Consider the following 11994-nt stretch of genomic DNA (forward strand, 5'->3'; position numbering starts at 1 on the left):
GCACACTGTGCACTGTGCACTAGCCTGTAGTTTGCATACTCGAGTGTTATTTTTAGTCGCATGCCCATTCTCGTCTCCAGCGATGATGTTTTGCGGTCTTACGCGGGTGTCAGACTTCACCGTGACCACCAACCAAGTTGCCAGGCCGTCGTTGCTAAAGCCGGGTGGTCCAGGTCGCCAAGGTGGGCTGGAGGTGAACACCCCCGTTAACGCACGTACGCACACACACATAAATAGTGCTGCGTGGGGGGCACTGGGCAGACTGGGCCAGTAGCCAGGAGTTACGACTTGTGTGCACGCACTTCCGGTGTCGTATAGCTCCTCACTCTCTCTCCCTTGGATTTTCTCTCCTCTCTCCTTCCTCCCTGAATTTATCCACGTATGTATGCAAACGGCGACGGTAAAACTGCCGTCCCGACCCGGAAATTAAACAGAAATGTAAATTTATGGGCATCGATACAGGAGCAATTGCGTTTAAATTGGGCCATAGATACATCGTGGAAAGCCATTCTGCCCGAATTCTAGTGGGCGGGAAGAGGAGCATGTTTGTCAAGTAATTCGACATTCTTAATTGATCGTGCACGCAGCAGCCCAGGCCAGCCCCTTGCTGCCCATTCCTCAAAGAACCCTCTCTTCTCTCCTTCTCTATTTCTCTCGTCTCTGTCTCTCTCTCTCTCTCTCTCTCTCTCTCTCTCTCTCTCTCTCTCTCTCGCTCTCTCTCTCTCTCTCTCTCTCTCTCTCTCTCTCTCTCTCTCTCTCTCTCTCTCTCTCTCTCTCCAGACTTTCCTTCCCCTCTGGACTCGCGGACTCGCGGCCACTGCCCCTCCGAAGACCCTCCGTGAATCGATGACGAATATCGACCGGCGACCGGCCACCGCGACACCGACTTCCGGCTCCACTGAGGCCGGCTGGACCGAGACGGAGACGTTCCGGCTGAAAAACAACGACGAAGCAAGGCCTCGTCTAACATGTTAACTGGGGGGGCCAAACCCCCGCAGTCATCGGCCTGGCCCCCCCAGTCAGGGCAAAAAGTCACTACTGGGGGGGCCGGCAATAGCCAAAAGGCAAACGAATTTTTAGGTCGAGGCGTCAGTGCACATAAAAGCAAATGTGTAAACGAAACATGGATGCAATGTGAGCACATTGATACCTAGCCGATTACTTAGGCCTGTTATCAAGTGTTTATTTTGTTTACCTGACCTTAACCATTTTTTTTTTTTTTGCTCAGCAATACGTTACATTTCGTCTTTTCAGGCGCCCAACTCCGTGTCTCGGATATTCTTTTTTATAAATTTAGTCCGAACCTTTTGAATGGAAGGATTCACAAGGACAGAGCCCCCGCTAAGCAGATCTTGTTGCGTTGGCCCTGCCCTCTACCCTCCGATCGCGCAATTCCTGATCTATGGCAGAATTTAGAGCCCAAAGTTTTACTATGCACATAGCCGCGCACGGCCGGTCCCCTCACTGACTTCGACTGGTTACGGCCTGCCACCAACCGTAACCATACTCGCCAAGAGGCTCATAAACTTCGAGCGACTCTGTCGCGCTTCGAACCCGGACTGTTATAACCGGGACGCATGCCCTCACCACGCGGAGTCCAACGCTCTACCGACAAAAAATTCTCCTTTACGTATCAATCTGTTGTTTCTGTCCTCGGGGCGTCAATCTCTTGTTTTTGCCTATCGTCGTCCTCACTATGCGGCGTCCAGCTTCTGGCTGGACGGTCACCGGTGTGCGGCTAGAGTAGCTCCTAGTCGTAATGAAGCAGGATCCCGTGGTGGTCGTACGTAGGCGCAGATTGGTGGTCTGTCGCTGGATTATCTAAAGAAGTCGGTGTGGAGTCCCGGTGGGCAAATGCCAGCCAACTACCAGCCTGTAGGGTCCCAACGGGCCTCAAATTGCACTACTACACGGGGAAATCTTCATTTTTTGTTTAATTTATAGCCTCTGACAACCTTAAGGTTGTGTCGGAGATCCACGGCGATTACGACTTACGGAGAATCCACCTGAGAAGCCATCAGTCTCCAAGTTGATACGTACGCATTACACTCGTCTGAGGGGGCCCTAGTGGGAAAATACTGTCTCCACTCAGCTTGATCATTAAAGCCTGGTATGGATCATATAAAGCCAGTGTGGGCTACCATAAAGGCCGGCGTGGGTCCAGAAGCTGGTGTTAGCCCTCAGAACTCGGCAGAGCTCAGAGTCAAGCGCTCAGTCTATGCGTGTGGGCCCCCGACATAAGGCTCGGCATGTAAATTCCTTAGACAAGGCACTGCCACTCAAAAACGCTCAACACCATGGGTCGGATGCCCCATTATTTTTTCCTTTAGTTAAAAAAAAAAATCATGGTGTCAGGGCTGTGATGAAAAACAAGTGGTCTAAATCCGGTGAGAAAACAGGATTTGGGGGTACCCTAGGTTTGGCTCCTTCAGGCTCTGGCCCCCCTAGTGAAAATTCCTTAGACGAGGCCCTGCGACGAAGTGAATGTTGAAATGCATGCATTTCGATGCTGTAAAATGTTTACCAATCCTTTTTCAAGGCAACCACTGCGCAAGGATCGTGTTGGGATATTTTCCAATGTAGATACTTTTTATGGGCAATGGGCATAGAAAATGTTGTTAACCGGATCCATTTTGGATCTATTCGCGTATTTTTTGTCACTGCTGTTTATTCGTGTTTCGCTGAGTTCTGTAGCATCCCGTTCAACGTTGACAATTGACATTGCGGTACAGTCTACCTTCAGGCGTTTATATTCCACGAAGCCCTCTTTGTTTTCTACGTTCCCGAGTCCCCATGCCATAGTTAATTTTTCATGTATTTCTTGTTTAGACTTGAAAAATCGAAATTTTGATGCGAACTTTGTTTCGTAAAAGGTGCTTATATTAAGTTTAGCCTCTTCTTCTTTAGTGCTAATACTAAAAGGTGCTACCACATGTGCTAATACTAAGTCTGTCAGTGAGTCAACGAAAGGCGTGGCCGATACGATCGACTAGAATTTAGGCTACGGCACAGCATCGATGATTTTTTTATGAGATTCGTAGGAAAACTAAGCATCGGTCGTCCGGTTGCAATGCCATTGCTCAGCCTTGACAAAACAGGCTGCTTACAGGTCATTAAGGTAAGCGATTCACTCATTGCTTTGGCCCATATCAGTGCACTGAATGGCGTCTGTTGAGGAGACAACCAGACAGCCCATGGATGGTCTCGTTACGAACCCACAAATGATACCTCAGACTATTTCGTTCCACGGCCCCACGGTCCTAATCATCAGTGTCTTCCGGGGTCCGTAGCGCCCTGACGTAGGCCGTGGTCCAGCAGAGGGCGCTCTGGCCAGCGAAAGCACGGCCCGGTACCGTTATAGATGTCCCTCGAGTCGGAGGAGCCCCTCCTGGCTCAGCTTTAGGTCACGGCAGAGCACACCACACCAATTTGCGCAGACCACATCAGTCATGCAGTCGTGATCAAGATTATCAAACATACCTATAGTCCCATTAAACTACTTATAGGATGATAGCATGAAAAATGACGCTACCACGCGAACCTCCAGATGCAGAAGAGTGTTAATCATAAACGATATCGTCTTGTTTTATCCGTTTTTTACAAGAAGATGCATGAAGAGTGTAGCTGTTCTGTTGCACGCATCGTACCTTTCGTCGATCCATGTCCACAAAAAAAATTCACGGGCGCTTTTTACGCCCCTCCTCAGGGTCCTTTTTAACTTACATTTTGGGCAGGATGACGATAAATGATGACGCAAAAGTTTCGTCAAGAATAATCAAAAAAATATGTCAGTCATTCAGTTACCGTGACCTGAATCTGGTCTTGTCAGATCATCAGGTATCATGAGACAAAATGTACCTATGAAAGGAACAGTTTTATTTCGGATGACGTCAGATTATACTTATACACTGCTCTGCAAGATGCAAAATGAACGAAAAATACTGACGCTTATTTCTTCTTCATTGGGACACTAAGCCTCATATTGCATCATCAAGTTCTCTTTCATCACGAAACGAAAAAAAGTAGACATTATTTTCAGCTCACCTCAGATATCTTTCCTAGTCCTACCATTCCTGCGTTCCCCACCGACGCCCCGGTTCGAGGACCTCTGCCCCGAGCGGGGCACGGTCCGAGTTGAGGACCTCTGGAGCTCGGGATCGATGTGGCGGTGCCGGTGCGCCGGTGGCGGCGCCCGCCGTCGGTACAGACGAACTGACGAACCGACGGAGCCGACGGAGCCGACGGAGCGGCGGCGAGACGCGAGAGAGGTCGCGGCGCGGCGCGGAGGAGCTGAAGTCTAGTGGAGGCGGGTGGGGTTGAATCGTCTGTGGAGCTGATGTGTCTGGGTGGCAGCCACGAGACATGACGTGAATGGGTGTCTAAACGGCTTTCTTTGACCGCCAGTGTAGCCGAAAAGCCGACTCAGTGAACGGGTGAAGAGACCGACCAAACCAAGAGGCTCTCGGCAGAAGCCGTGGAGAAGAGTGGAGTTTGCGAACATGCCGCCGTGTTCTCCTCCGAGGTAGCAACTCCCTGAATTCACCAGACTGTATTTCCCGTGGATAAGCAAGAGGAGGTCATTGCTGGAGAACGGCACGTGAAAGGATCATCTACAGGAGGATAAAGACAACAGTAACAGCGGTCAGCAACTGACGGGCCGGCCAGGTCAGTAATGGGTGCCATATGGGTCAGAGACTGGTCAATGTGTTGGATAGGGACTGAAATGTGGGATAGGTGGGTGGTCATTGTCATTGGAATGTGTTTGACGGGGCTATGTGAGGATGGGTTAGATAGACTGGCGAATCTGTTAATTCATGTGTGTGTGAGGAGATTGACAATGAACTAATGGAACGACAGGGATGGGATTATTAGCGCTTAGAGAGAGAGAGAGAGAGAGAGAGAGAGAGAGAGAGAGAGAGAGAGAGAGAGAGAGAGAGAGAGAGAGAGAGAGAGAGAGAGAGAAAGAGAGAGAGAGAGAGAGAGAGAGAGAGAGAGAGAGAGAATGAGAGAGGGAGGCTTGCTGAATGCGTCCTCATTGACATAAATGCATCGTTGGGGCCGATTAGTAAAAACTGCTCCTTCCGAACTCTAATTCGGAATGAGCCTTCCGACTTACACATTTAGATGCTTATGTTATCAAATAATTGGATGGATTCGGATGCATTGATGGTAAGCGTAATTTTGACACAAGATGGGCACAATTACAATGCTTTTAATGGGCGATAGTTACACTCAGTAGAATATATAGCTCATGGCTCACGGCAGTGCGCTGAGTGTTGACTGTTGTGCTGCAGGTCTTGCTATGACCACTGGGTGCGCAGTGGGTCGGACCCCCGTCCGTTATGACTCACCTTTGCCTGCTGAGTCGGCGCCATAGCCCCCGTTATATGTGGCCATTCCACGTGAGTCAATAACACAGCGAAGCAAGCCGAGGGCGCGACAGTGGAAAGGTCGATCTTATTATACAAACAGTGCAGCGAACCGACCGTCTGAAAACTAAGACTGTTGCCCGCTTTCTCGAAGAAAGAAACGCCTCAGAGTTGGCAGGAAGCAGGCCGGATAGGAGGCTCGAATCGGTCCGAGTGGGGATTTGTACGGGTGACAAATGCTACTGAAATGTTTGAAATTATTGCCAAATGATGCAAACTGCAAATTGGGTGAATGCAGACGATGCTAAAAACAGGGCCCAATCTTACCAATGCCGTGAATGCGCATTTCACGGCATTTGGTAACATTCAGAACTATTCCGCATTCACTTATTCATTCTTTCAGACAACATTCATAATCATTCACGCTATCAAAATCATTGGACAAGATTAGCTGGATGTAAATAAAAAAGATATCATTGATATCAGTGCCGTAAACTCCGGCCAGTGCTGCCAAATCCTATTCACGGCATTGGTAAGATTGGGCCCAGGATTCCGTGACCTCTCCTGAAGGTGAAACACACAATAAACAAAGCAATTCAAACACTGCATATTTCCTAGCTCCAACGCAAAGTTGAGCCTACAGTTCCACTGTAATAAACGCTAGGTCGTTTCCCCACTTAACAACGCTCAAGCTCTGCTAATATTGAACTTCCCAGCCTCGCTCGCTATTTGACTGAGACTGTGCTGAATAACCCATGCGATCCTTAACCTCCCTTCATAATTAAGCTCCCATATCGCCAACGCTCCTCAAAGGCCGGAATTCAGCCCTACAATGGCGTCCGAGAACTCTCATCACCCAGTGTCAAAGGCTCGATTGAGACCATCTCTGGCACCATCAGAGTCCTGTGTGAGTATCTGCTGAACTGCTGGGCGGCACCATCAACCCGACAGTGCCAGCTGTGTCGATGTCATACTCCAGACGGTCTGATTGTTCAGGAAGTGAGGCCAGCTGTCGGACCTCTCCGACTAAGTTCAGCATCGATCAGATGATCCGCTCGGACAATTCGATTTGGGAGTTGAGGCTGGTCTCAGTGGGAGGCCGGCGTGCTCTGCATTTATAACAGGCACGTAAACGTCGAGCGTACAACTGTACAGCTGACGAGTTGCAGAGGCGTAAGACGTTTATTTATTTTTTAGATGCTTGGAATGCTTTAGTATGCTTTATCTATTCGTGGCATTTTTGGTATGTGTAGGTACCTATGCCTGTAGCCAGTCGCAACTTGCTGGTCGATCAAGCGGTATCTGAATGCATATTAGGTATGGCAGTCTACCAACTTGAGATAAATCAGGATGATGCAAAACTTCTGTAACGAAACATCCATATTGCGTGGGTCGCATCTTGCCGTGAAGGCCGATCCCATCTGAAATCTAGCACTTATTTCTGCAATTTACACGTTCCGTAGAAAGCTCAACCTCAGCCGAGTGCTGGTAGACCGCCGTGCTAACTCTGCCACAGTCTCTCGTCACGGCACATCACTCAGCACTCTGGTGACATTTTTCCGGCCTAACTCGGCGACACGGTGACATTTTCCGGGCTACCTCTCGACCCCGGCTGACTGGTGGGCCGTAAAGCACGACTATCAGTGCCTGCTGTCTCGGCAACGAGCCTGTCAGAGATGCCGGCTCCTGATGTAGCGCCTTGTAACCTGATGAGAGGTTAAAAGGTAAATAAGTAGCATCAGTACTGCTTTGAATACATTTCTCACTCGTTGCTTTAGACCCCAGTGCTTGTGTTTTAATTTGACATGTATCCGAATTCTGTCTTTAGAAGCATCACTCGACATTTAGGAATGCTTCCAAATATACACCTAGCATTTGTGGAAATATCCATAATTATATTTCATCCATCTATCCATCCATTCATCATTGCCCATACACATTCCGGAGAGCCAATCCCAAAAGCCTCTACCAAGCGGTGCCAAATCCATCTCGCCTGTGTACGCTCTCGGCGGAGATTACTGCAAACCTCGGCGGCCACTAATGACACCGATCGGTAATTAACTAATTAGCCACTCGGCCGGATCTCGTCAGTGCCCTCGGCCGTTCGGCAGCTGGGTGCACCGCCAGTCGCTCGCCATCAGCGCGGCTTGGCCACGGCTGGTGCCGACTGGCCGCAGAGATCCTACTAATGGATTGGTCGCTGCAGGGAGGAGCGATCCGTGCGGGCGGAGCTAGATGGATTGGGGAGAGGGTGCTGGATCGAGTCAGATGCTGGAGGTCAGGTCGGCGGTTTGGGTCAGGTCAACAACTGCAGCTGCTGGTCAAGCTCAGTTGGATGATGTCATGTCAGCTGGTAGATAATCTCCACTGGTGGATTATAACAGCAGTTTGGCCATATCCGATGTCGGGGTTCCTTTCATCTGCTCAGTAATGTCAGCTGATGCACCAATGTCTCGTCAGCTGTTGCGTTATGTCAGCTGACTAGTAATATCAGCTCAATAATTCAGCTGCTGAGCCATGTCAGCTGCTTGGCCACGTCAGCTTTGAAGTTGGCAACTCTTTGCACGCTTCAGGAGCTGCTGTCCTCTGAGCATTATTGCTGCTCTGCTGCCTTTTTCGTGCCGGTCTGGTAAGTTCTGAGAGCGGCAGCGGCCGTCCCAAATAGGGGGAACGACAGGTCGCCATTATCGAGCGAGCGGTCAATCTGTCCAATAATGACGTCATATTGCCCTGGGGTTCGCGATAAATTAGGCTCGGGCGATGTGGCTGCCGGTACGTAATTCCCAGTACATAACCAGAGGTTATTGCTGAGCCGGTCATCGGGGTAATCGACGTGATAGGGTCGGGGAAATAGCACAATAAATTCGGCATACTCTCACGCATGTTTCAGATGTCAAAAGAATGATTTATCGCCCCTTAAAATAGCTCTGAAGGCTGGATTTTCGATAAGTTAAGCATCGAGCAAATCCTGCAGTGCCATGTAAGACAGGCTGAGTTTGGTAGGCGTCGTTCTTTGTAAGGCTGATAGACGTTGAACGAGAAGCTACAAGTTTCCACTGTTGGAGGCACACGTCCCTCCAACATTACCTATAGGTCGCCTTTGTAGAGTCCCCAGCGCAGGAATGTTCATCGTTTGAACAAAGGCTTAACAACAGTCCTAAAAGCCAGCTGTTGAAATCAATACGCTCTATAACACAGGTCTCATGGTTGCACGATAACACTTCGCTGCATTATTTCAATGTAACTTAACACCTCTCATCCACCTTCTTCCATCCGGGCTTTGCCACCTTTCTGACTAAAATACAAACGGTGCATTGTTTCATTTCATAACTTCATTCTAAATTTAGAACAACACGGAACATTGTGCAGAACCTCTGGATCCAAATATGTCGACTGTAATCCTCCCGACCTCTGCAGAAACATCCAAAGGAGCTGGATCTCACCACGTAAGGCAATAAGGACCATTACCCCGGCGGTAAGATTCACGCCCGGCTTTTACGCTGATGACGGCCAAAGGTCAGCTCTGGAAGGGTGAACAGCAAACACCGCTTCGGCTGAGGCCCGTATTTGGAGGTCGGCGCGCCCTGGCTCGGTGTTTGTCGCCATAAATGTCACCGGCTTTTGTCGTTGGCCTTTTCGCCGCAGGAGACAGAAGATTAACTGGCATATGGTGGCTGCTCCACTGTGGTGTCTCAATGAGGCACAATGCGACCTGGTTCTAAAATGAAGCGGGAGATTCGCAACGTGAATATACATATACGGGTGGAAGAAGATCCAAGACAATTTGTAAACTAAAGGAGATTCCATAAGTGTTCAAATACCTACTTATTTAGGCTAGTTTAATGTTAAGAAAAGCAAGAGGAGAGATAGGTGTCTCATTGAAGGGCGATAGTAGGACTTTATAAAGAGGAGACCTGAGGGGAAAGACCTGAGAAATGGAAGATACAGAGCCGAAAGAAACTGAGAGCGAGAGTGAAAGTGTATAAGATAGATAGATAGATAGATAGATAATAGATAATAGATAGATAGATAATAGATAGATAGAGAGATAGATAGATAGATAGATAGATAGATAGAGAGAGAGAGAGAGAGAGAGAGAGAGAGAGAGAGAGAGAGAGAGAGAGAGAGAGAGAGAGACCTCGCACCTCGCCCCGCGCCGCCCCGGAGATCGTGAATAGTGTCGTGCGGCACAGCATGTTCCAGGCGTTTTTACTAGCGACATCTATGGGCAATATTGTAACCTTTAGTTCGACCAGCATACTCACTGCAAGGCCATTGAACAATGGACATAACCTATCAATGCTCGGTGTTCCTAGTTCTGAGTCCTAACAATGGGCAAACAATCGTATTTTTTGTGGCCGAACTTTCTAATAAATCAAAATAACTACTAACTAGCTCCTGTCACGGTACTTATCCCAGCCTCGCTATCGCAAGGGCTAAACCGCCCGCATCCCGGCTCTTATTACCTTGTCCGGACTACCGGTCCCCCCACAGTCAACACAGGCAACCGGTGATAAGGGAAAGTTCTTAATTGGACTACATCCTCTCGGGGGTTAAAGTTTTGAGTGGCAGGAGATGTCCCATCGGGACGATCTCTGCTACTGCGACACACCGTCGGTGGTGCTGTCAGTAACCACAGAGCCCCTATTCAATGCTCTCGTCCCATAGCATTACTTTGCAAGCAATTTGAATTTTCCAGCAAAACGGAATCCCGGTACGCGATTTTGGTGAAGGGGTGATGAAGCATATATTCCACTTGAGCCGGTTATTAATGAGCAATCACAAGGCATCCATTCATCATAACTAACGATCGGCTTAAGTGGGCTGCGACCGGATTAAATCGGCAAACTGTAGGACGCTGTGTTGTGATGCGGGTCTCTCTCTCTCTCTCTCTTTCTCTCTATCTATCCCTCTCTCTCTCTCTCTCGACTCTCTCTCTCTCTCTCTCTCTCTCTCTCTCTCTCTCTCTCTGTCATCCTTCCCTCTCTCTCTCTCTCTCTCTCTCTCTCTCTCTCTCTCTCTCTCTCTCTCCCCTTCTCTGTCTTTCTCTCATCTTCCCCCTCCCCCACCTACCGTCCCTCGCCTCTCTCTATCTCTCCCTCTCTGACAAGACACCCCTCTCCCCGTCTTCTGACAGGGCCGGCCGGACAGCAGCCATGCGCGGTGTCCAGGGAGCAGCCCTCCGCCGCCAGCGCAGCCGGGAAGCGGCACAGAGGCGCGGCACCTCTGGATCGCTGGTGGACCCCGGAGAAACCCGTACCATCACTGAGCGCATCACCGCGCCGGGAAGTATTCTATTCGGCATCACCTTGTTCCACATCGGCCTGGTGTTTCTTATCATCGGCTTCCTGATTATCATCACCGCTATGATTCCCGGGAGTTATGTGGAATCCGGAGGATCGTCGGATATGATTGGCACGGGATCGTTTTTCGTCTGTTTCGGTGGCGCGCTGACGCTACTGAATAGAATCCTCACCAAGAGAGAGGAGGATTCTCTCGGGGAGTACGTCAGCTCACGGCTGGCTCGTTCGAAGAGCGGCGGGCGGCTCGTGCGGGACGCCGAGTCCGGTCTGACGCCGCAGATTCCGCGACGCGCCGCCAACGCAGACGGCCGCAAAACGTCGCTGGCAGTGCCTCTGATCGCCAGCCGCCGGAGTTCGCAGCTCACCCCGACTCACAGCTTCCACAGCTCTAACTCCGGAGCCACGCCCAACGATGTGCACGTGGTGGTGAGCGAGGGTGAGAAGACGGCCCGCAATGGCAAGGGCACGGGAAAATTGGGCAACAATGGCAGCACTGTCAGCACCGTGTCCGCGTCTCAAGTATAGGTGGCGCTGCGGTCGGCGGCAAGTGGCGCTGGTGTTTCATGTTAGACTGTTGTAGAGGACGCTGGCGACTGCTGCAGCTGCCAGCTGAGAGAAACCGAGGTGCTGGTTTACCTCGTGTGTAACATTTTGCAATGACTATGTCACTTGACCATTGCAGTGGAGTAGAATCAAGTTTCTTTACCAGCTTCATCTAGAAGAGAAATAGCTGTTAAGTGTTTAGCATAGCCCAGAGCTTAGCCGCAGATAAGCAAACGAACAATTATGTTATGATTAGATGAAGTGATGTTTCAATGCAGGTATAAATTAGCATTAGTTGCTCTTATTTTGTATACAAAATAAAGCAGGTTTATACATAACGATAGCCTAAGTTCAATATGCCAATTGTCTTTCGTCTGTGCAAACCGAATCCGTCGCATAAAATGATCTCATTTTTTTACGCATGGCTACGTTTTCAGCCACCAGTGTGCATGCCGATTGCTGGATTGCGCAAATTTGATATTATTCCATCGCTGAGCTTCGAGAAACACTGGTTTCGAATTTAGCTTATAAGCCACGCCAGCACTCCGTGAAGCGAGGCATCTAGATGTGACGCACAGGATGCCATGAGATCGCTGTGTGCCCTTCTATGCTATTTAAAGGTAGTGTGCCACCTTTGAAAGATTTCCCATTTTATTTTTCCTAGGATAAGAAGCTTCTGTTTTTACCTAATATCGCAAAAAAAATCAAAAATGGGCCTGGAATAGTGCCTTTTTCGCCTAAAAGTTTATCGGTTTTTCGATATGTATAACAACTGTAGT

At 49.4% G+C, this 11994-nt stretch overlaps 1 protein-coding gene across 1 annotated transcript; it reads left to right on the plus strand.

Annotated features, from left to right (window-relative positions):
- Positions 1 to 4227: 4227 nt before the first annotated feature.
- Positions 4228 to 11631, plus strand: LOC122392742. The gene is made up of 2 exons (XM_043387986.1): positions 4228 to 4665; positions 10507 to 11631. Exon 2 carries the CDS (start codon positions 10526 to 10528, stop codon positions 11195 to 11197), a length of 672 nt encoding a protein of 223 aa, XP_043243921.1. The 5' UTR covers positions 4228 to 4665; positions 10507 to 10525; the 3' UTR covers positions 11198 to 11631.
- The last annotated feature ends 363 nt before the right edge of the window (positions 11632 to 11994 follow it).

Source organism: Amphibalanus amphitrite, unplaced genomic scaffold, assembly GCF_019059575.1.
Source record: "Amphibalanus amphitrite isolate SeventyFive unplaced genomic scaffold, NRLGWU_Aamphi_draft 000499F_arrow, whole genome shotgun sequence".
Lineage (NCBI taxonomy): Eukaryota > Metazoa > Arthropoda > Thecostraca > Balanomorpha > Balanidae > Amphibalanus > Amphibalanus amphitrite.

Coding starts and splice junctions, on each gene's coding strand:
- LOC122392742 (XM_043387986.1), top strand. CDS start 10,526: ATGCGCGGTGTCCAGGGAGCAGCCCTCCGCCGCCAGCGCAGCCGGGAA.